The sequence below is a fragment of the Sitophilus oryzae genome, unplaced genomic scaffold (assembly GCF_002938485.1).
Source record: "Sitophilus oryzae breed Bouriz unplaced genomic scaffold, Soryzae_2.0 scaffold_402_pilon_pilon, whole genome shotgun sequence".
Lineage (NCBI taxonomy): Eukaryota > Metazoa > Arthropoda > Insecta > Coleoptera > Curculionidae > Sitophilus > Sitophilus oryzae.
In genome coordinates, this window is record NW_022146977.1 from 703,184 (window position 1) to 729,640 (window position 26,457).

Consider the following 26,457-nt stretch of genomic DNA (forward strand, 5'->3'; position numbering starts at 1 on the left):
GCTAAACCAAACCAAACCAAACGAATTTGATATTTTTCCAAAACCTCTTTTTGTGTCTAAAAACCTGTAGTTTAGCTGCAACTTAAAGTGCTTAAAAACAATTAAAAAAAATACATAAAATTATTCAATATTAAGATTTTTAAAGTTAAAATCGCGTAGGCGAAGGTAGAAAAAATACAAGTTAGAGTAAAAATGTATTTTCTTTTATTCCCGATGAATTATCGTAAAAATTCCAAATACGTCCCGAGATATTAGTCTTAGCTATACCCAGAACTTATAATTCTAGTTCAATTTTTTTTGGCAAAATGGCAGCAACACAAAAATTACATTCCTTTTTTTCACACCCTGTATATCGTAGAAAACTAAATCTCATACAAAATTTAGAAAAATCAGATCAATCTACGAAAAACGATCTTTAATATGCTAAAAAAATCAACAAAATCGGTCCATTTTTTTCAAAGTTACAACTCGTTGAAAATGAGTAAAAAATCGCTGTGATGTTGTCAATGATGACAGGTATTGATAATCTCGATTCCAAATAACTCGAAAACCATTACTCGTAGCGATTGTTACCAAGACACGTTTTTTACGTAAAAAACGTCGTAAATGTATATTTTTATACTCGGTAGTTTTATACAGGTACGGACGAAAAGTTATTACTCTTCAAACTAGTTAAAAATATGTAGGTGGCGCCCTCTATAAATAGGAGTCATATTGACATCTAAGTCAAATTTATCCTGTCAAAAAACTCCCAGACACCAATTTTCATCCAAATAGTGACGTTACTGGAGAAATTATTTGGAAAAAATCGAAATAAAAATGAAACTTCTTTACCCTGTATCTCCGAAACTTTTTTACTTATATTTATACAGAATATGCTACCGAAGTTTCCCAAATACAGTTCGGACCACCCTGTATATTTAATCAAACCCGCAAACTATAAATAAAATGAAAAAGACCTCATCGACATGTTTTATTAAGGTATATAATATTTTAATACAGTTTGAATGAGAAAAATCAAATTAAAGAAATAACAAAAAAGTGAATTGTGAATGACCTTCTTCAGAATAAATAAAAAAAATCAGGCTGAGAACTGCAATGAATCGTCTTAGCGAAGGATTTTTAAACCTAAAACATATGTAAGTCAGTCAGTTTAACTGAAAAGGAAATCATAATAGATATAGATAAATGTGATGATGTGCAAAAAAGACATAAAAATGTAATCTTAACTAATTATAAAAAGCATTTCTAATAGAATCTGATAATAAAATATAAACGGTGTTTCAAAAAACATGTTCCATCTCTCTTGGGGAGATTCCTCTTTGTTTCGTAGCTACAGGGTGTTAAAATCTTACTTTTAGCCTTTCAAATGAAATTTTGAAGATAAAAGCGCAGATTATACAGATTATAAACTTTGTTTTTTCTTTATTGTTTTTCGTGGTTCCAATTTTCGGAATCGGGCACTAGTTAGGTGAGTAGTTTGCGCACATAGCACGCCCACTTATGGCCTCTAAAATTGCCTTTGTTCTACAATTTCTTAAATAGTAGGCGTTGCATTCAAGTGACACAGTATTATAACAATTGAATCGGACGACCTTAGCTTGCTGTCAATAATTATTGTGAAATTGTCATTATGTGTTTTACGTAGATTCCCGGTTGCGGTAAATTTAATGTCAAGGTAAGTAAAAAAGGATCTTTTATTTTGATTTTTGGATAAAAACTAGGTAAAGGTCAAAGTAGAACATAATCATTTAAGGTTTTTTTTGATAGTGGCATATATTCTATCTTAGAAAAGTTAAGTCAAAAAAATCGCAAAAAATCGCAACTTTAAATTTATTGGAAGCGTATGTCTCCATGCGTATTTGTATAGTAAGATCCTTTATATGGATACTTCTCATAAATTAATTGTTATAGTAGCTAGAGAAGAACTTGAAATATAAAGTTACGTAATTTTTCTCAAGATTTCCGAAGAGGTATGTCATAAATGCCAAATGACATTTTTTGACAAATTGACAAATTTTGACAGTACCTAATTTTTTAAATTAAATGAAATGGATTTTTCTTTCAAATTTAAAAATGTGCACTTCGTGACCATTGCTTCCAGCTGTTATAAAACAAAATATCAGTAAATAGTAGGTGGTAAAATAAAATTTAGATATTTTTAATAGGTATAAGTTCTGTTATTTTCAAAATCGTCATTGTTTAAGTCTCAGAATATTGTTACTTATTTAAAATATAATAATAAAATATTGTTCACATATTGCCTGGTATTATTAGAGACCCAACTAATTCAAATGACAAACAGTCTTGAATAAAAGTTCGATTGGATTAGTATACTTAGGGTTTTCTTTTATACATTGACACCCCCTTTACCTTTTTTATTTGACGTTTCCGAAAACTGTCTCAAATGAAAGTGGTTTTGAATAAATTTGCCAAAAAAGTCTATTTCGCATATACAAAGTGCTTCAAAAAGTCTGGGCGTGGTTCAACTATCTTATTTCAAATTAGGTATAGGATATGCTACATAAAAGTAGTTAGGATTTTTAGGAGAAAATAAAAAAAAAATAAAAAATTGGGTAGGTACTAATTTGAAATAAGAAAGTTGGGCCACGCACAGGATTCCTAAGGCACCCGGTATATGCAAAGAAGACTGTTTTGAAAAATGTATTCCAGACCATTAAACTTTTATTCAAGACACTTTTTTCGAAAACGTCGAATAAAAAAGATATAGAGGATGTCAATATATATACCTAACCTAACAAACCCTGTATATGCCGGAGGAGTAATAATTGCTCAATATTTGTCTGTTTCATCTTGTCTCTGCCAAAAATCGTAAAATTTAGTGAAATGTAAAATATTCTTACCGCATTTTGGTAGCTGTATTAGTCAAAAGATGATTTTTCCATTTTATGAATCCCCTCCACCACCCCCAACCACTCTCAAGTTAGCCAAAACTAACAGGGTTCACGGCCTACTGGCATAGTATGTTTTTACCAAATTTGAATAAAATCGTACAAAAAAAGAATTTTTCCAACATACTTCTGGATTTTTGCCCACTGTGGGCCGGCGAGATCTTTTATTTTAAGTTATGTTTGAACTGTTTTGAATTATCACTTTAGTTTCATTAGGTAATTTGATATTTAAGTAGCTGGGATTAGTTTTAATTAAATAAATATGGCCGAAAATATGGATTCCACCTCTTCCAATATTAAAGAACCTATAAAGAGGCTTAGGTTTACAGCAGATCACGACTTACCCCTTCTAAGAGAATTTGTTGCTTGTTGCCCTAAAGCCACTGGCAGACGTTGAAAAATTAAGCACTGGAAATAAGCACTTCAGCCCTTTATTTTTAAAATACCTAGTAAACAAAACAATTTCAAAGTTTTAAATTCAAAATTAGGTGAAGTTTAAATAGCAGACGCGACGCGAACAGAATTCTTTCCGATCCGATAACTATAAATGAAGAGAGTTAATACCACCTAACGTAAAAGAAATAAGACCTGGCTTTATTAACGTCCATGCACGCTATTCAGTTTAGCCATATCTCTCTATTACGCTGTTTATTGTTATTTTACGCGAGTTTATTTTTGCGCACAGGAAATTTTACTCGTTTGCACATCGTCATAAAAAACAATTTTCGTACCACGAATTAGGGATAAGATTTTTATCTGTATACATATATAGTCTAAAAAATGAATAACTTTGAATTTTGACCGTTATTTTTTACCAACATGGCAAATATAAAATCCCTCTATCAAAAAAGTTACTGATATTCTTTAAAATGAGTGCCTGAACGAATCAAATAGGTGACTCTTTTTACTTTCGTGAAATAGAAAAGGAAAATAATAAAACAAGTGACAGTTCTTCCCTTCTTGCAAAAATCAACGCAAAATGTCATAACTGACAAAAGTAAAATGTCATCAGCCTTTGACATTTCTAAATATCAGACCAATGCCGTCTCTAATAGAACAGCCTCGGAGCGAGATTTATGACGTCACGCTAGTTAGATACCACGGATTAATAAATATGTTGTAGAATACATGGAAAACATAAATATTCCTCGTATTTTTGGTTTGTATTTTAAAAATGATATAGTTTGAATGAAATATACATAATATACAGTTAATAAATACAATATATATATATATATATATATATATATATATATATATATATATATATATATATATATATATATATATATATATGCTATATATATATATATATATATATATATATAATATATATATATATATATATATATATATATATATATATATATATATATATATATATATATATATATATATATATATATATATATATATATATATATATATATATATATATATATATATATATATATATATATATATATATATATATATATATATATATATACCTATTTATAGTAATAAATACTTTGGCAAATAAACTATGAACCATACAAATGCAGCAAATGTTTTACAATACACAAATAATGAATAGGTACATAAGATAATGGGTAAAATGTAAAATATATTTTAAATTTTGGGGTTTGAAAATCGATCTAATTTAACAAACAACATTCAATATCTACTAATAGTAATATATTATTATTTGCATTCACAAAATTTATATGTATATTTTGAAAGCATCAATGTTCGAAAAATTATATTTGCAAATAATACAATATCATAGAAAAAAAGGCGTCAGCGATGGCTATTAAATAAAGATCGCTGTCATTTTATATGTAAAAGTATTTTAAAATTTTTGATTTTCTTGGGATTTAGGTTCGGGAAAAACGCTGATTAAGTTTTAATTTGGTTTTTCATTATATTATATAGCTAACGTTTATAGCCTTCATCAGTGTTGTGTCATATGAAAAAAATAGTGTCGAATATAATTCAAAAAATTACATAGATAGATAGATAGATAGATAAATCTTTATTAGTTCCAAGTAATACAATTACATAAATTGACCCAAGATGGGTGTGGAACATGTTAACAAAAAACTCAAGATACTAAAACACTCAAATACTACTAAATGTATCGTAATATAAACATGATTCCTAAAACACTTTTCTGAAGAGTCTTTATACTGTATTACATAACTATAATTTACTAGTTTCAATATTTATATAATTTTAACAAGAAAATAAATTGAAAACACAATAATACTTACTACAAATAATATTAAATGCTATATTAACAGCTTACCCTTGTCTGCATAGAATTCATCTAGCGTATAAAATGCCTTGTCTAATAGATAATTTTTTAGGGTTAACAGTAATCTTGGTCTAGGTAAATCAGTAACTGAGAGTGGGAAAGTATTATATAACTTTACAATGCTGTGCTTCACATTCTTCTGCACATACGTGTAGTTGCTCTTGTTGGTTTGTTAACATATCTCTATTTCTAGTAGAGTATTGATGTTTTAACTCTGGTTCTTTAAAGAGACTTTTATTGTCGTAAACAAATACTACCGAATCCAGAATATACATAGAGATTATTGTTAGCATTTTCTTTTGTATGAAAAATTTGCGACAACTTTCACGATAACTTAATTTGAAAATGTTTCGAATACAGCGCTTCTGTACAATCATTATCCTATTAACATCCGATGAGTTCCCCCAGAAGATCAAGCCATAGCGTATTACAGAGTTTATGTAGGCATAATATGCTGTTATTGCAACGTCTTCAGATATATTTTCAGAGATAATTTTCATTGCGTAACTAAAACGAGCTATATTAGAAACAACACATGCTATGTGATATTTCCAATCTAACCTTCTATCTACATTAATTCCCAGAAGTGATACATTTTCGGCAGAAACAATTTCGTTGTCATTATAGAGCAATTTAATAATCTCCCTTGTTCTGTTTCCGAATAATAATAGCTGTGTTTTTGAAACATTCAGTAAAAGGTCATTAGCCAAAAAGTAATCATTTAGGATTTCCAAAGTATTAACAGCCTTTAACTCCAGTTCATAATTATCTTTCTCACTAAAAACGATGTTTGCATCATCGGCATAAAGTGTAATATATTCAGAGGATACCAGTGGGAGTTCGTTAGTATATACTATATATAAAAAAAATATACGAGGTATAATTATGTTTTCCGTGTATTCTACAACATAATTAATCCGTAGTATCTAACTAGCGTGACGTCACAAATTTCGCTCTGAGGCTGTTCTATTAGAGACGGCATTGCATCAGCATGGCGGCAAGTTGCTAACCTAATAAAATTTACACTAGAAAAGCCCGCGGGAACTGTCAAATTCAAAGTTATTCGTTTCACAGACTATAGTATACCTAATCTGTGGTAAAAGTGACTATAAATACGACATATTTTAAAGGCAAAAAAATGTCGACATATTCACCAGGGACGTGCATATGGGTTATCACTGGAATATTGTTCTAAAAAAAAGCATGAACGCCACTGACTTTTTTTTCTTTTGTTAGCGATATAGTGTGAGCAGTTTAATGCCGATTATAAATTGTCTCTTGATATTTTGTCAATTTCGGCCTGATGAGATAAACGCAATTTTATTAATTTACCTTAACCCAAGTCTAATAGCAACCTTTAAAAAATTCTGATATCATTAACTTGGGAGAGTTTTAAATAGGTACTCATTGATTCCTCATCAAAAAATATGAAAAAAAAGTTCCTATAAACATGGGTATGGAAATGCATAGTTTTAGAATTACAGGATGTTAAATATTTTTAAAACTAGGTTTTTTGTAGGTAATTATTGTCTTAAATACCATTATTTTTTTTTTTAATTTAAAATTGCCGTAGGTTGGACTAATAGTAATAGTAACTATAGTCTATAAAATGAATAACTTTGAATTTTGACCGTTATTTTTTACCAACATGTCAAATATAAAATCCCTCTGTCAAAAAAGTTACTGATATTCTTTAAATTGAGTGCCTGAACGAATCAGATAGGTAACTCTTTTTACTTTCATGAAATAGAAAAGGAAAATAATAAAACAAGTGACAGTTCTTCCTCTTCTTGCAAAAATCAACACGAAATGTCATAATTGACAAAAGTAAAATGTCATCAGCTTTTGACACTTCTAAATATTAGACCAATGCCGTCTCTAATAGAACAGCCACGGGAGCGAGATTTATGACGTCACGCTAGTTAGATACTACGGATTAATAAATATGTTGTAGAATACATGGAAAACATAATTATTCCTCGTATTTTTGTTTGTATTTTAAAAATGATATAGTTTACATGAAATATACATAATATACAGTTAATAAATACAATATAATATACTTAGATTAAGAAGATAATATATACCTATTTATAGTAATAAATACTTTGGCAAATAAACTATGAACCATACAAATGCAGCAAATGTTTTACAATATACAAATAATGTGGTACATAAGATAATGCGTAACATGTAAAATATATTTTTAAATTTTGGGGTTTGAAAATCGATCTAATTTAACAAAAAACATTCAATATCTACTAATAGTGATGTATTATTATTTGCATTCACAACATTTATTTATATATTATAATGTTTACTGCAATTAATAAACTAATATAAACTTGTCAAAAGATGACCACATATTTTTTTAAATTATTATTCTTAACACAAAAACTTTCTACACTGACTATGGAGTACGATTTCAGCCATATTTTAAAACATTTGCTGCATTTGTATGGTTCATAGTTTATTTGCCAAAGTATTTATTACTATAAATAGGTATATATATTGTATTTATTAACTCTATATTATGTATATTTCATGTAAACTATTTCATTTTTAAAATACAAACGAGGAATAATTATGTTTTCCACGTATTCTACAACATATTTATTAATCCGTAATATCTAACTAGCGTGACGTCATAAATCTCGCTCTGAGGCTGTTCTATTAGAGACGGCATTGCGTCAGCATGGCCGCAAGTTGCTAACCTAATAAAATTAACACTAGAAAAACCCGCGGGAACTGTCAAATTCAAAGTAATTCGTTTTACGGACTATAACAGTTATAATATTTAATAATAAATAAGATAAAATATTTAATTTATTAATTTTATTTTTATTTTAATGTTGCTGGTGATTAATAAAATTGCGGTTATCTCATCAAAAAAGCCGAATTCAAAAAAATATCAAGACATAACTTTTAATCGGCATCAAACGGCCTAAAAAATTTGATATCAAAAGGAAAAGTCAGTGGCGCACGTTTTTTTTTTTGAAAAATATTCCAGTGATAACCCATATCAACCCATATGCACGTCCTTGATGAATTTATCGACATAAAATATGTAGCACTTATAGTAACTTTTATCCTCAAAATTTCATTCAAATCACTAAAGGTACTAGGAAGAAAATTATAATAAATCGAAAAATACGGCTTGAACACCCTGTAGCTACGAAACAAAGCAGAATCGGACCTATGTCGATATGAAAAATAAATCTTATTTTTACTTGAGTAATCTCCCAATGAGAGATGGCACATGTTTTTTGAAACACCCTGTATAATAAAAATGAACATAAACTAGTTAAATATAATGGCCTTCATAGTGATAATGTATTAAGAAAAACTCAAAACAGTGGAGTGGTGTTACAGGAATTATGAAAGAATATATTAATTTCTCTATAGCCTTATTTTATTTGCACAAAATTCTTTAACGAACATATATATCTACTTTTTCCCTAATATACTAAACTTATGAATGATATTGACTAATATTAACTAAATTATAAATTAGGCCTTACTTTAATCCCTCTTACACAAATATGTAAAGAAAACAATATTTATATTATATACCACATAAAACGTATTTAAGATTTCAACCAAAATTTACTACTATGTTTACCTTTACTGACTTTTTGACCTTTCTTTCCTTTGTCTCCCGTTGCTGAAGCCTCTCTACTATCAACAAGCATAACTTCATCGGTCCCATCAGATCGTTCTTGCAACTGTGTCTTTAAAGTCTTTTTAATATTAACAATCTAAAATAATTATTTTTAACATGATATACATATTTTTCTACAAAATCCTTGCTTACCTCTTGTTCAATTTCCATTTGACGTAATGTAGCGGTATTCTTCTCACAGTTAGCTCTACATATCTGCGTCTCTACACAGCTTAGAACTTTCTCACACGCAGAACACCAATCTTGTAAACAGTTTACAATGATATTGATATCTTCTGGACGAATATCCCTGCCTATAGCATAATCAACCTCCAGCTGGCTGTTTTTCTGATCTAATTTTCCATGAATAATGTCTTGAAATAAACAAATAAAATTCAAAAAGTTAACAAATAAGATTCAATTTTATATTATAAAGCTTACCAGCATATATTGCTTCTATAATTAAATCTTCTAAATCTCGTACATTTTTAATTTCTAATTCTTGAAGTAAAGTTGTGTATGGTATGCACTAAAAATTTATATATTGGAGCCCAGTAATGACTGTACACAACTTTCTATGACATATAAAAAGTAATTTCTTAGATAGAAAAGCATTTCAGAACAAACTTCTGATAGATTAAAAAAGTTTGAAGACGAATTTTCTTAAATACCAAAATAAATGATAAGATAAACAGATTTTGAATATAATGAAATAAATAAGTATACCTTCGATTTAGTTGCCAAAGTAACAATAGTCAGATGCTGTAATTTCTTCTTCTGGGCTGCTGTCAGTTCAATAAATTGCTTTTGATTGCTAGCGTAATCCTTGTACGTACCATATGCAAACAGGTTCAAAGTATTGAAATATGGCGCGTGTGTATTAGCAAGCTAAAACAAAAATACAATAAAGACACTATTTTACCAAAAACTGAATACACTAAAACCTCCAGCACGTTGGGACTGTCCATGAGTTCACCAAATACATAGACACCAGAAGACTCAAGAGCCTGCTTTACTAGTTCTGTACAAGCAGCCCCTTTAGCAGTTTTAGCTAATATAACAAACTGCTCTAAAGCACTGGAAAAAGTTGTATTTTTATCTACAACCATTTTAATATTAATATCAGTTGTAATATTACTTTTTCAATATTTAATTTTTTTTATGATGAATAATGAAATGAATGTCAAATTTGTGAGGTTAAGACCAAAACTTCTTCTTTTAAAATTTTGACTGGCTCGGAGTGCTCGAGTTTCAAGGTGTAAGCAAAATACATTAATTAAAACGTATTTTTTTAACATAATTTTTTGTATAATAGTACACGAGTTACTAGCAAACATGAACACTAAATAATCTAAATATTAATATAAGTTATTTAATTAAAATTAATTTGTTCACTTTCTTGCATACAAACTAAATTTTCAGCTTGCTGCCATACTTTCAAGCTATATTCACAGTTGTTTACAATTTTTGGTTGACAGCTGGCTTGATAGTTATAAAAATATTTTCCGGTTGTTTTTTCTAAAGTATTAGAATATGCTAGAAATGTAATTAAACTTGCTGATCTTACCACATCCTAAAAATTTACTATGTAATCGTCAACAAAAGTTATGTTGTATTGTCATTTACCTGTGTAGTAAGTTTGATTAATGGAGATAAAATTTTATAACAAATATCTGTATGTTGTTTATTCTTGTAAAGAAAATTTGTAGTGGTCATTCCAGGATGCAAGCAATTTGATGTTACGTTAAATTTCTGTAGTCTTTTTGAAAACTCGTGTGATATAATCATGTTGCATAGTTTAGAATTATAATAGGTAAATAGAGATGAGAGAAACTTGGGATATTTGCATTGATTTTGTTTGACTGTATCAACTGGAAGTGTTTTTGTGTTAAGATTATGAAGAAAAGCTCCTGACGATGTCACAAATATTATTCTACTAGGACTGGATTTCTTTAATAGGTCTGAAAGGTAAATAAATATAACAATAATTATAAATGAGTATGTCTCTATATTGAAAAATACCAGTTAGTAGACAGGTCAGCAAAAAAGGTCCCAAATGATTTACTTGCATAACAGGATCCAAGGAATCGTCAGTTTTAACTACATTAGCTTCAAAAATTCCAGCATTATTTATAAGAACATGTAGATATTTTTCTTCGTTTATGATTTCACAAGCAAGCCTTCTTACAGACTTAAAAGAACTTAAATCAAAATATTTTGTTTCAATCCTGTCGTTCTTGGTTTGCTTTATTATCTCTCTCCTTGCACATTGGAGATCTTGATTGTCTGCCATTATAACTCTCCAATTTCGAGCAGCAAGTTGTAAAGCTGTTTGAAATCCTATACCTGTTATAGGTACATATATGTTCTTATAAAATATGTTTAAGCAGGTAACTTCGTTTTTCTTACCTTCTTTTGATCCAGTTACTAAAGCTACTCTATATTTTGACATTATAATTATTTTTTTTTTGACGATTAATATGTTAAAACTTAATTTGTTAATCTTTTTTGCTGAAGTTTTTTAATATAGTTTCAACTTTTTCATCAGGTGTCAAATTGATAGATTTTTCACTTAATGTCCAAATTTCTTCACATTTTTTAGTGTCATATATTATTTTTGGTTGCCAGACTGGTCTGCATTCCATGAAAAACTTTCCTGATAAATGTTCAACCTCATCAGATGTTACTAAATGCAACACTGTTTGTATTCCTTCATCTGTATCCTAACAAAGCAACTATTTATTAAGTGATAATGTAATAGAATGTTTTACCTGTTGTTCATACTTTGCCAAAACATATAGCCCACAATTTTACAGTATAAGCATACAGCGACCGCAGATCATGAGGAAATTGTAGAACATTCCAAATATTAGTTTTAACAATCCCAGGATGGTAAGCATTACATGTTACATTAGTTTCTTTCAGTTTTCTGGATAAAATTTCGACATAACAGCACCAGCTGCCTTGGAATTTACATAAAACAAGACATTTTGAACTCCGGGCTTGATTTTATTATGTACCAGAGGTTTCTTCAATAAAGTCGTTTGGTAAGCTGCCAGAGAACTAGTATAGATTATTCGACTAGGTCCCGATTTTAAGAGTAGATCTGGAAAAATACATAGAAATCTATAGTAATATTCGAGTATTTTATGTCTTCAGATGATAGATGGCAGCAGTTATGCTTTAAACATGTTTATCTTGTTGCCTATATAACAATGACCAATTTTATCCTAATCACAGTATCTGTGTCCTAATCATTTAACTAAAATTTCCTCTCAATCATGAAACATAACATGTTTATTTTTTCTCGTTAAAGACATGTATTGACTAATTTTATTCTAAGTATCTGGAGAACGGTTCCTCAGCGATTTTTATCAAGACACTTTTTTACGTAAACACATACGATAAACGAAACAAGTTTAGATTGGGAAGTGCCCATAAGGACAAACACTATTTGGCGCTATTCTTACAACAGTTGCGATCCAAAGCTTTTGATAATTTCGGATCGACTCGGCTTTTTCCGGAATTATGTCACCAAATATTGTTTATTCAAATTTATTATTATTTTCTTTTAATTTTATAAATAAAATACAGTGTGTTGCATACAAGAAATTTTATTTTATATAAGGAGATGTATGAAATACCTAAGAAACATTGGAAACCGACGTTATGTCACGATCCATGATGGTTTTTGGTTTAATTTTTGAAGATTCTGACTTTGACAAGAGAAAATTATATCTGTTATTGTTTGCGGTTGTTCTTAGCAACCGCTATAGCAGCGCCAGATCGCGTACGGCGGTCGCGACCCAAGACAATTATATATTTTGACGGGCATTCCAATCTAAATTTATTTTCTTTATCTATGGCCTGTCCCTTTTGAAAAAGAAGACTAAGGAAGGAGCATAAAACTTAATTCCAGTGCTGTGGTGTTTCAAGTCATATAATAATCAATATATAATCTGTTGTAATTTGTTGTTTTAACCGTCAAAGTCTTGTCAAAACATATATTTGTTTATAAATATAAAATCTTTGAATAAGAAGACTAAGGAAGGAGCATATCAAAAATCTTAGGTACACCGCGATAGGCCTCAAATATGGCCGACTTAAATTCCGGTTTATCAGTGTCGTCCTAATTTTATTTAAAAAATGTAAAACTATGATGTAGGGTAGACGTGGGGTAGACTCAATAATTTGTTGTTTTATTTTACGTTGTGAATAAATGTTGGTAGTTATTAAAATTGTTATAAAAATATATAATTCTAATAAAAATAGATAAGTTATAATAAGTATTTATTAACACAAACATCCGATACGCTACTGAAGCAGTAAGTCAAATTAACGTATCTAAATTCTTTGACATCTAATCTTTGACAAGTAATAAATTAAAGCTAAAATGCAAGAAAAATATATAATTTAGTTAATTTAAGTGAATTTCATAAATGATCGGTTTACTACACGTATGTATATTATATAGTCACTTACTAGCGAAAAGTTGTTCCATTATTTCACTCAATTTTTGCGGAGATCTACCGCACGCTACACAACCAACTATTTTAGAGTCTTCTTCGATAAATCGCGATAGTGTCACTGTTAATTTAAGTTCTGCCACAATTTCCATCTAGATTTACTACCTTTATACAACTATCAGTAGTAGAATAAATAATAAATAACATAAAATAAGCTTCGTAGAGACTGACAAATCCACAAAATTTCAAATCAAATTCAAATGTGTCAAATGAATCGTCAAACAGAACTGTCAAGGATCCCTACCCTAGAGTGCTTTTTCAGCCCACCATACATGAACACATGGATAGCATTATGCTCCTTCCTTAGTCTTCTTATTCAAAGGCCTGTCCAGTAAGATGATACATGAGAGTGACAGTTGTTTCTGCCATTTTAGTTCAGAGGTAGATTATTATTTCTAGATATCGTCTGTCAAAATATTACCTGACTCGTTGGATGCTCGTTGGTCAGACGTTAGCTATGATCAAGGACTGTATATATTCTAAAGGACTGTTCGATCGCGTCAAATGGCCGCTGTCGTAGTCGCCGTAGAATGCTATGTCACGCGCTGACCAGCGCTCCACAGTGCGTCGGATGGTTATTCTAGCGGGACAAAATCTCAAGAGCAATGTTTGGAACTTAAAATCTAAGAACGTAGCAAATGTTCTAATATATAGCAACTACATATATGGTTAAATTTATTTATTTATTAACAACTTAATTTATTCATAAATACAAGATAATAAAACTATGATATTATTCGTACGTGACACACAAAAACCGTATTGTAAACTATTGCCAAATACATAAAATTATCATATCAAAAAACTCTTTAGCAGTTTTTTTTAATTAGTTTGTAATATTGTGACACCCTCTATAATTTATTTTAAAAAAATATATTTTATTTTGAAAATAATAAATAAGATAGATATTTTAATTTTAACACTCGGTAATTGTAAATTCATATACAGGGTGTCCCAGAAATGAGTGCAGATATTTTAAGGGGTGGTAGATCTGGCCAAAAGAAACATATTTTCTCTTTACCATTTTTAAAATAGATTGAAAATAACCGAGTTATTTAACTTTGAAAGTTTAAAAAAAAAATTGCGACATTTTGAGAGCCGCCGGGGAATCTCGCGGATCCCCGGCGCGGGGGAGAGATCTCGCGGATCTCGGCTTGTTCGCCGCCCGCTGTTGCCACATCGACTAGAAAGACTTAAAAAGTACTTGCAAAATCCCACACCATCCAAGAGGTTCTGCAGAGGTGCGTTACTTTTTTTAAGTGGGTGATCGCCAGTAGCCCTACTTTCCACATTACACAAAATAAACTAAAAGAAAAAAAACTTACCAAACAATAAAAAAAGATATCCCTATAGCAGAGAGATACAACTGCAGAGCTTTCTTTTTTTCCATTTTACCACTCTTAAAACTGCACATAACACTACACTTAATAACATCACTTCACTACAATTCTTAACAACACTATGCAAATTTTCAACTGTGGAAATATTGGCTCCCCTATTAATTTTAGAGCTAAATCGTAAATGGTTTTTAAAGATACATTACAAATTTGCACAAGGGGATCCAATATCTCGACAGTTCAAAATTTGCATGGGATATCCTATATTTCCAACGATGATGCACCACCCGGTATACCCTTGCTTCTTGACTGCATGCTATTATAATAATTGTTCAAAATGACGACCTCCATTTCCAATACATGCTCTCCTTCTTCTGAGCATGGAATTTTTAACGTTTTGCAGCAATTCTTCGTTGCTTTTCCCGAATCCCTCAAATGCTGAACCATACTTACAAAGGTTCGAGCATTAGGGATTTATCTATTCGGATACTCTTCGGAATAAAGTCTCCGAGCTTCTACAGCGCTTTCCCCTGCCAGAAAGTACCTATGCTCTTAGCATATCCACCTTCTCCGGATTTCTATACTCCATCGTGATTTGCCTATACCGATACCGATTACCGACACAAAAATATGCACTAACGAACATTTCACAACACTTTAAACACAATCTCCGATCACTTTCTCGAATTTTAAAAGCTCGATAATATTAGAAATTAGATCGATTTCTAATAGTGTACATGCTTTGTGTACATGCGATTAATAATGTCGTTAGTCGTTAATATAATACAGGAATCTGTAATTTTCTCCCCACCGCCCATTTCATTGGAAAAAACGGCGGCAAGTTTTCTGCTTTTGAAATTACGATCGATGGCATTTTATTGTGTAAAAGTGGATGGTAAATGGCATCGATCGTAATTTCTCAGGCAATTTAACGTCTTAGCAGGTATATCATTTTTTTATCAAAAAAGCTTTATAGAAAAAAGAATAACTGAATATGTTAGTAGCTTTATTACTAATTAAACTATTCAAAACATGTTTTGATATTACTAAAAAAAATTAACTAAAAAATATAGCAAATTTTATAGTTTGACGACGTTATAATTAACAATAGGCAAATGGAAAAAATTACCTAACTACATATTAGAGACATAATTCCATACCTAGAAATACCGTATGGTCGGAAAAAACGGCGTCCAGAATGGCTTGAAAATAACGGTCGGTGAAATTCTCCATAAAATTTTACACATAGATTGACAGCGATCTTTATTTCATAGCCATCGCTGACGCCGTTTTTTTTTTCACGACCATATTGTATTTCCCATTAATCGCATGGTGGCAATACTAATTTATATTTAAAGAGATATATCTAAATGTGTATATACTAGGTATTTTATGAGCAATCATATTTAAGCTATTATGACTCATATCATATTCTAATTACTTGAAACTTGAAACATAATATTTGCTCCTATTATATTCATGTAACTAAATTTTCTAATATTAATAACTCTCTGATAATAAAAAACAAGAGTGTGTTTTGAAAAAGTAAAGCATAATTACTGTGTATTGACTTTATTGTGAAAAGCAACCTATTTGAAACACATTTACGTAACTTACAGAATAGTTTAAAAAGAACTTACACACATGTTTTTTTAGTCTATTTTCTTTATTATATTTGAAAACTACAGTCCCCCTTCCAATACATAAAAACATTTATATTCAAATATACTCTAGATAGAGCTCCAATTTTTATATGAAATGAGAATTTGTTCACACATAAACTACCGTATGATCGAGAAAAAACGGCGTCAACGATGGCTATGAAATGAAGGTCGCTGTCATTTTATATGTAAATTTATATAGGAAATGTCATTGATCGTCATTTCCCAGCCAACTGGACGCCGTTTTTTTTTCGATCATATGGTACATTTTATGTATTTTATTCTTTAATTTTAATTACTACAAATGGTCTTGATATTTTTCTTTTGAATACATATATTCTTGTTACTCTCTTTCATCTTTGTCTCTAATATACAGATGCATTGCAATTTGTTGTTAGTATATTTATGTAATCATTTCATAAATCCTAAAAATAAAAATGGTTATAACATGCTTTCCAGATATCCATATCCACAATATTCTGTGTGTAAATATGTTCAATTTTTAATAACCCATTCACTAAATGAGATTGTGAGACAACATACAGGTAGCTGTTTAAATAATTTTCAATCTTTGTATGTAATAATAGATTTCACATATTATATGCATTACACAATATGCATTACCTGCAATAATAAAAGATATTTTCTTTAAAGTGTATAATTCTATCTAACACACTTCTAATAAAGTATACTCTGACTCTTTGAACATTTGTTACAGCTTCTAATAATTAGGTATATCGATAACTTCCTAAGAAATTTTGTTAGCACTTTTAGTTAGTTTACCATTTTTCTCAATATATTCTGCAGAATATAATATGACTCGATACATTCACCTAGAATAAAATCAATAATATCATTTATGAATAGAAAACTACATGTATAACTTTTTCATTAATATTTGCAATTTCAGACCAGAACTTGTCTGAAGAGAACTTTCTTGGTTTGTTTAAAAATATCTTACCGTATAACATAAATTTACATCTGAATTAATCTAATCAGATCAAATTTTCTTCATAGTATAGAAAACATCGAAACTATTTGACTGGTAATCGAGCTATCAATAAGCTGACACTAAAATTTAATGAATAATTAAATGGGATAATTATTTTCATGTAAAACAAAACTTTATACTTAATAAGACCACAGGGAGTACATTATTACAACAGTGTTACTGAGATTTTTGATTTAATGTATTGCTTGGTATTTGTAGATCTGTTATTGTATTGTGATTACAATTGCCTTCTTCTCCATTGATGCTCCTAATTTAAGATTACTGATTTTCTAATACATAATTAAAGTGAAATTATTTTTCCTACCATTACATAATTAATTTCTTCCTACCATTAGGTAGATACCTGAAAGGTTAATAAATTAAAAACGAATTTATTAAGACATTTAAACTGTTTACCTCATTTCTCACATATTTTTGACACCAAACATTATAAATAAATCAAAAAATATTCGTATACCAACTGAATTATATGATATTTCATTTTGAATAATAAAAGTACTTTTTTACAGGTTTATTTGGCATTGTTTGCATTGTTTTTTGTTGTTTTCTGTTTTGTTTTTGTGCGAGTTTAATAACCCACGATTAACCTTAAACATAACCTTAAACTACACACCATACTAGGGATGTACGATTCGAATCGATTATTATCAAATCGACGTGATTTTTATCAAACGATTTTTTCGTATAATCGATCTTTTTTTTTAAATCGAAGACCGATTTTATTTATACAGTTTTACAGGTTTATTTATTTGTTAGAATTTAGAATAAGAAAAAACACTTTAGTTTTGCTGGAATATTTGTTTGCAGTGCATCACAGAATATACTAACGAAAAAGAAGCCCAAGTTCCTTGCAATAAATCGGTTCCATTTTCGTAACGCCATCTCTCGACATAGCTGACATTATAGGTTAGCCAAAGGGGTGCGGGGCCGGGGGAATTTTAAAATACACTTTTTTATTTTAATTATTTTTATTCGTTATTTGTAATTTTATTTTAAAACATATTATGTGAAACAATCACATAATATGTCTTAAAAATAAAATTACAAACGGAAACAAAAAGGAATTAAATAATCTGAAAATCTACAAAGTTTATTGATAAAAAGTTAGGCTATGCGAATTGATAAGTATATTAAGTATAACCTCTTTGGTATAACATTGTTAAACAAACATTAACAAATCATAACATATCAGATCATAGAACTAAAAAAAGTACTATTACATAAAAACAGGTGATACAATACTTCAAAATTAATTTTAACATAATATGAAAACCGAAAATCAAACTGCAAACACAACCACACTTATCACAACAGAAATTAACACACACTTCCGCGGCAAATGTCCAAGAAAGACTGATCATTCTGATTGGTCCTGGTCCGGTCGTAGCTCACGTCGTATTGTCGGTAAGCAAAATCCCTGTCCAAAAATTTTGACGATCAGCGCCATCATCCGTCATAATTGGGAAACTTTTGCTGGAACTATTTTTGACATTTCACTTACATGGCCCTGCAGTGCATCCCTAGTAAAAGGCCATCTAGCAATGAACTGAAAAATTAAGTGTAAGTGCTCGCTGCCGCATGCGCCGATGTTTGTTTATCACTTTGATATCAGGTGTCAGATTGTTGTCGGGGCTTCCCATATTTTTATATTTTAGATAACGTAGAATACTCTTTGATTTTACCTTAATTCTTTCTTGGGTATACCCTTTCTTGTACTTTTAATTTATTTTTGGGATATCCCTACTCCATACATTAAACATTTAGAAAATTGATTTATCTATCTTTAGACAACCACCAAAACGTTGACCCATAATAGTAATACATCAGTCCAGTAGAGGACGCTAAGTCAAAAAATTCCGAAATAAAAATTTGTAATTTGTAATTCCTTTAGTGTTTTCGAAATCGTTGTCGGGGTTGCGTCGGTTTTGAAGAAATGTCGAAGAAAACCCCGGACTGTCTACCATCAGCCGCCGGATATAAGTATTAGTAGTAGTTATTAAAGCAAGTTTTTTAACATTTTTTATTGTATTTATGAGTTTAGTGTTTGATTATTATCATGTGAAAAATTTTAAATAATATTTTAAAAGTGATAGGCATGTGATAGGTTTGTGATGTTCAGTTTAATAGATATTTGGTGTGTATGTGTTTGCGTATATGTGTGCTGGATAAAAACACTTTCATTAAAAGGGTAAGCTCTAACTAAACATTAAAGGTTATAATTGTTTATTGAAACGATTGAAAATATTTCCTAATATGGCAAAAAAGAAGCTATAATTGTTAAGATTTATTTTTTCAGTTTACTCCACTGTAAAAAGTATTTAAAATATTGCGCGTTTCTCTAGAATTAGTAGAGCAATCTACACTAATATGAATAAAATAAATTTTCGTATTTTTTTCTGTAGCAACTTAAAATAATTGAATTTATAGATAAACATGCAGAATGTGGGTATGGTAGGAGGTGGCAACGTTGCATTCTCTCTGACACTCTCTATGCCCGAATTTCCCGGGGAGTGAACAGTGGCACTCAAAAGTTTTTCAACATTTTCCGGAAAATGTCAAGAAAAATATAAAATTTTCAACATTTTTTTTTCGCAAAAAAAACCTCATAGGCGTGTTTCTGGGGTTGAACTATACTACCAGTTAAAATATCTGCACTCATTTCTGGGACACCCTGTATAGTAAGTATCTAAGACAATTTTTTAAACTCAGTGCCTTTTGATGGAGTTGTTTTGTTTTTATACTATCCGATTGAAATGAATCTTTTTAGGCATTCACCTGTTAAGCTTGAACTCCCTGTGACTGTGACTACCTACTCAGAAGATCTACATCATTCAATATATCGATATTTGAAAAAAAAGTGAAAGTTTGATATCTGCAGAACAAAGGCATGAAGAATTTTAACAAATAATATACATACAGTAGAAAAGTACATACCTTTGGCAATCTTCAACATAATTTGGCTTTCTAATAAAATGTATAAGCACTTGTAAATATTTTGTTTTCGTATGATCTCTGCCTTGCTGAGCAGAAAACGACCAAATTTGGTTGATAAAAATGTATCGAAATACAAAGAATATTCATGCATTTTTGTATCAATTGGAATGTCTACTATTTATTCTTATCAGTACACGTTTTTTGGCTTATTTCTAACCAAACGCTTTTGTCCCGCTAAATTTATCTTCCAACGCACTGTGCGCTCGTCCGTCAAATGCAAAAATAACTGTCACTGTCTAAAATCTTTAGCGCCAACTTCAACTCGGTCAGTGGATGACGTAAAAAAACTGACAGTGCAGGAAGATAGGAATCGAACTATCCTTATCTCTATAATATCCTTGAGCTATGATACGATTTATTGACTGAGTGAAATAAGTTCTTAACTGAAATAAAAGTGTTGTAGAAGTATTTACCTAACAAAAGATGAGTTAAAAGGAAATGGCTGAGATAGTTCACTTGCGTTGTGCCTTCAAATCCATCTTCTGTAATAAGGGGAAGGTTTCCCACACCAGCATTGTTTATTAAAATATGCAATTTATCGAATTTACTCTTGAACTCTCTAGCGAATGCTCTCACCGATTTGAATGACGCGAAATCTACATTTTCATAGAAAATATTAGGATTGTGGGTTTCTTTAATTAGTGTTTTTACGGTTGATGAAGCATCGTCTTTGTCAGCTATAACAATATTGCCTCCTCTGGTTGCTAGCGATTTTGCCAATTCCAATCCAAGACCTAAAATAGAAACTACATTTAAAATAAAATCAAAACGGGATATACAGGGTGTCCCAAGCTGAGCGTGCATTAGAAGTTTCTTTTTTTGCAGAAGATTTTTTGCATATCGTTGTTTCACAACGAGATCTATCGATTAAAAATAGTTTCAATATGGCGGCACTTCCGGAAATACCGGAACTTGACATCAACTTTCTTATTTTATTGCATCTTTAAATTCTCTGTAAAGTTTTATGAATTTTGATATTAAACACTCTATACCGAACATTAACCGTTTTTGAGAGAAAAAATGTAATATCTTTGGACGAAAAAAACTGCCTCTCAAAAATATGTGTGTGTAAACGCCTAAACGTCAAATTTAGTGATTACCACAGCCACTGTGCCAGGAACATTTATTCTTCCGCAAATATATCCATATGATTAGATCCATGGGCACTAAGTCAGGCGGCCTCGACGGCCAACGGCTGGGATCTTGGTTAGCTATTTAATTATACTTGAAATTTTGCTGATAACTTCAGCGTTCAGAGGCGGTGCGTCGTCTTGCTGGAAAAATATGTTTTCGAGTTCCATTAAGGGCATATCTTCAATAAGGGGTCCAAAGCCTACTAGTTAAAAGTGGCGAACTTTTAAAAATTCTGTATTTTGAAGAGGATTATAACAAAATATCAAGTGTGCTATATTTTTGGAAAGGTAATTTTAAATTATTTTCGGTTAATTAAAAATATAGAGGGTGTCCCAAAAAAAAATCAGTTTTTCTGTTGATAACTCTTAAATTATTAATTTTAAAAAAATTATACTTAAACCATTAAATTCTACGTCAAAAGGTGCTTTGGAAATGTTTTCATAGAAATACAAAATTTTCCATAGCAAAAAAGTTACAGCGATTTGTTAAAAATGCACATTTTTGAAAAACACCCCGTAACTCCGAAACGGTAACAGATATTGATGTGCGGTTTTTACCTTCATGTTTTTGATAAGAATTGAGCTTCAGACACCGATATTAGTTTTCGTCTATCTCCAATAGAAAAGGGTGTTTCCATTTAAAAGCGTCGAATTTGACCCACCCTGTACAGGGTATTGACAATATTTTTTTATTATAGCATACATATTTAAATATCTTTAAATTCCCAAAACCAAAGCTCGTAAACATATTTAACCCTTATAATAAATGCCTTATTTAGTATCCAGGGATCCAAAAATGAAATAAAATACCGGGTGTTCCACAAGAAAAAATATAACTTTGGTCTGGATCTTTATTCTGACATACCCTGTACATTTCAAATTAATTTTAAATTATGCATATTACCGTCCCACATATACCCATAAAATATTTTGTTTCTTCATCTTTCCGTATTCGTATAATCAATCGAATCGATGTGAATGAGGTGCGCTACCCTGTATGTTTATAGTTAATGAGTATTTTTTAATTATTATTAATGTCTCAATTTTTAATTAATATGCAATAATAGATAATATTGATTTTTTTAAACATTCCACAAAACAAATATAAAATAAAAACTAATATGTAAATACTTCTAATTAACATTCTTAGTATTCTTCTTAATTAATAATTAGAATTATTTCTAATTAATAATAAAAGTTACAGAAAGTAACTTACCTGAATTACCACCAGTTATTAGAACTGTTTTTCCCATCAAACAAACATAACTTTTACATCTGACATTTGTGAGATGAATTACGTATTTTAGCACAAAATACAATCCTATCAGAGTTAGTATTATATTATAAAACATCTTTAGTTTTTTTAGAAAATTATTAAACGCTAAATGTGTGTAGTTGTTTCTTGATTATTAACAGGTTAACGGGCAGTCTAAAGTTTAAGAATATAATATATTATATCAGTATAATTGGTACTAGTTATTGACAGGAACAAGGCCTAACAAAGGTGGACAAATTTATTAAAGGTCGAGATAAAAATCTATTTTACTGATAATGTTTTGCACAGTTTTAAACTTGGATTATATAATATGATATATTGTTTTCAAGGAATGCCAGAAGTAATATACCCACTTAGATACTATTGTTTTCATGAATATAGGTACTCGGAATAACACCGTTAGTAATTTTTTACGCAATTACTTCGATTTAATTTATAATTAAGTGTGCATTTGTACTTGAAAGGCTAACAAGTGAATGTAAGCAGTTGTATTAATAAACTGTATGTACAGAATGTCTCGTTTTGGTGGCCATTGGGTGTATTGGGATCATAGACCAAAGATAAAAAACAAAAAAAAACAAATCAAACCTTTATTTCGTGATATGTTTTTATACTTTATGTAATATAATGTTGATTGAAAAAAAAATATACAAGGTGTTTCAAAAAACGTGTGGCATCTCTCGTGGGGAGATTAAATAAAAATAATAATGAGATTTATTTTTCATATCAACATAGATAGGTCCGATTGTGCACTGTTTTATAGCTACAGGGTGTTAAAATCTTAATAATCTTTCGATTTATTATAATTTTCTATCAAGTATTTTTTTGAGGGTAAAAGCACAGAATATCTAGCTACGCAACAGAAGCCTCGTTACATGTATAAAATTGTAGGTAGCAAAAGGAGACAGGCTTTAAAAGTCTGTCTCCAAATCAGATATTTTGATGTGCTAGTTTCGCTACTACATAATAGAGGGCAATAAATTTAAAAGAAAACAGTTTTCTACAAACAAAATTTAAAAGAATTTTGTGCAGTGTTGCCAATGTGTAATTCAGATCGTTATACTTCCTGATAAAGCCTACCTTCAAATTTGCTACATCATTTAAACATATTAAAATAGATCAGAGCTGTTTTTTTTCAGTTTGCCATGTTAGTTGGAATTAAATCTTATGAGCTAAATTACAATCACTTCCTGACGTTAGATTGTATAATTGAATCCTGAATTTTCATTGTAATTCGGCGACAATATAATAAGTATTGTTCTACTATTATGATACCACTTCCTGACGTTCGATTGTGTTCATACCAAGTTCATATTGTATAATCGGGAAAAAACGGCGTTAGCGATAGCTATGAAATTAATATCACGGTCATTTTATATGTAAATTTATATGGGAAATGTCATCGATCGTCCTTTTCCAGCCAACTTGAACGCCGTTTTTTTCAGAAGCATATCAAGTGATACCATATATAGTACTATATTACGATACATGGCGTTCGATTGGGCTTAAACTTGGTATACTATATCTTCAGTGACATTGTAATATCATGGTACCATGGAGCATATAAAGTGGTACCTTCTATAGTACCATATAGCAATATTAGGTACATGGCGGCAATAGGGCTTAAACTTGGTATACTACGTATTTTCGGTGACATTGTAATATGATGGTACTATGATGCATATCATCTGGTACCATAATATAGTACCATATTATGTACATGGCATTCGATTGGGCTTAAATTTGGGATACTACGTATCTTCGGTGATATTGTAATATTATGGTACCATGGAGCATAATAAGAGGTACCATAATATAGTACCATATTACGATACCATTTCCTGGCGTTCGATTGGGCTTAAACTTGTTATACTACGTATCTTCGGTTACATTGTAATATGATGGTACTATAATGCATATAAAGTGGTACCTTAATATAGTACCATATTTCAATACCATTTCCTGGCGTTCGATTGAGCTCATATTTGATATATACTTGCGTATTTTTGATGACATTGCATTATTATGGTACCATGAAGCATATCAACTGGTACCATAATATAGTACTATATTACGTACATGGCGTTCGATTGGGCTTAAACTTGGGATACTACGTATTTTCGGTGACATTGTAATATGATGGTACTATGATGCATATAAAGTGGTACATTAATATAGTACCATATTACGATACCATTTCCTGGCGTTCGATTGGGCTCAAACTTGGTATACTACGTATCTTCGGTTACATTGTAATATGATTGAACTATGATGTATATAAAGTGGTACCTTAATATAGTATAGATTTTACGAATTTTAATTTATTGTTCGATGTCGTGACAGCAACTTTTATGCCGAACTAATATATTATTAATTGTACCTGTGTCACTTTTTAAAATCTACCTAGGCCTATATAAATAACGTGACAAACGGAAGAAATTTGTTATTATAGTATTTTTTAGTCAGTTAACATTTTTTGTACTGCATTTTAATAAATTATTTCCATTATTATTAAACTTATATTTCATTACTAACGTTCCAGCATTAATAAATATCACTATCAATCGCCCTGTATATTATTAATTTTAAAAGTAATTAAAGGTATTTTCTTAGTTAACATTATAAGGTATAGTGTATATTAAAAATGTATATGTTTTAAAACTATTTTAATAGCAATAGGAATAATTAATATAAGTGTATCTGACAAGAAAAGAAGAATAGAAAGAAACACATACTGCATTATACACAATAAAAAGAATGGGATGCCAATTCAAGTCTGTTTGAATATGGCAACTGTGCATATTTAGCCGAGCTACAAGGCCGTCGACTAGCCGTCGATCCAAAACCGAAAGTTCAAAATTTCTAATTATATAATTTTTTATTGTTGTCGATCCAATAATATATAATGTGTTCTTTTTTTATAAATTGGATTAGGATCGAAAGAAATCAACAGAAGTCCTTTGTTTTAAATTTGTCGACGTTTCGCAAAATTTATTTGCATCTTCAGGACACTACAAAGTTAAGAGAGCAGAAAATACAATCAAATAAAAGTTTTTTTTCAAAAATTTAACAAACAACCCAAAAACACATATCAGTGGAATTCCACACATATACTATTGGTAAAACTACCCTAATGTTAACAATTAAATAAAATATATGTATATGTTACTCACATTTAAATCTGGACTTTCTTAGTCATATCCATTAATACACGGATGGTATAGAGGGGAGTGGTATATATCCCTTTTTTCCTTTTAAAACACATAACACACTTACATAAAAAAAAACATATAACACAATTATGTATAGAGAAATATCACGAAAATCTTTTCCTTTCACAGACAAGCAGTGCAGATGTACCTACGTTGACCGTATACAGAGAGCAACTAATTCTAGTTGATAAAATACTAATATAATTTTTACCTGGAGATAAAGAACAGTTGAAAAAAGAAACATATAAAAATATTATTTGGATTTAAACCATTATTTTGAAGTTATATTATTTAATTTTTGAAAGAATATTAAAATATGCTGTACTCAGGTTTTCTACGTCTGTTCTTTTATTAACGCAATTTTTGTTTTTTTGGATTTCTATCATCTCTGCAAATAATCTTTTCTTATAATTAGATTGTGTTTGTAAAATAGTGGT

General features: G+C 30.0%; 1 protein-coding gene and 1 pseudogene across 3 annotated transcripts; both read right to left on the reverse strand.

The window, feature by feature from the left end:
• Positions 1 to 958: 958 nt before the first annotated feature.
• Positions 959 to 10,093, reverse strand: LOC115885623 (COP9 signalosome complex subunit 7b). Of its 3 annotated transcripts, none has more exons than XM_030904589.1 (6): positions 9,814 to 10,093; positions 9,596 to 9,757; positions 9,311 to 9,398; positions 9,023 to 9,243; positions 8,841 to 8,966; positions 959 to 1,128 (listed from the first exon to the last, which is right to left on the reverse strand). In XM_030904589.1, the coding sequence occupies exons 1-6, from the start codon at positions 9,976 to 9,978 to the stop codon at positions 1,123 to 1,125; spliced, it is 768 nt and encodes a 255-aa protein (XP_030760449.1). In that variant the 5' UTR covers positions 9,979 to 10,093; the 3' UTR covers positions 959 to 1,122. The 3 variants fall into 3 exon arrangements, with proteins under 3 accessions (XP_030760449.1, XP_030760448.1, XP_030760447.1); XM_030904588.1 differs by having other exon boundaries at positions 8,831 to 8,966; XM_030904587.1 differs by lacking the exon at positions 959 to 1,128 and having other exon boundaries at positions 8,457 to 8,966.
• Positions 10,094 to 10,221: 128 nt separating this feature from the next.
• On the reverse strand, positions 10,222 to 23,107 carry LOC115885624 (annotated as a pseudogene).
• Positions 23,108 to 26,457: the final 3,350 nt, after the last annotated feature.

What these genes read in the sequence shown, in the direction of transcription:
- LOC115885623 (XM_030904587.1), bottom strand. Translation starts at nt 9,978, where the DNA reads ATGGTTGTAGATAAAAATACAACTTTTTCCAGTGCTTTAGAGCAGTTT. An exon ending in CTTTGGCAACTAAATCGAAG is followed by an intron (nt 9,399 to 9,595) that starts GTATACTTATTT and finishes ATAAATTTTTAG; the next exon opens with TGCATACCATACACAACTTT. An exon ending in TATAGAAGCAATATATGCTG is followed by an intron (nt 9,244 to 9,310) that starts GTAAGCTTTATA and finishes GTTTATTTCAAG; the next exon opens with ACATTATTCATGGAAAATTA.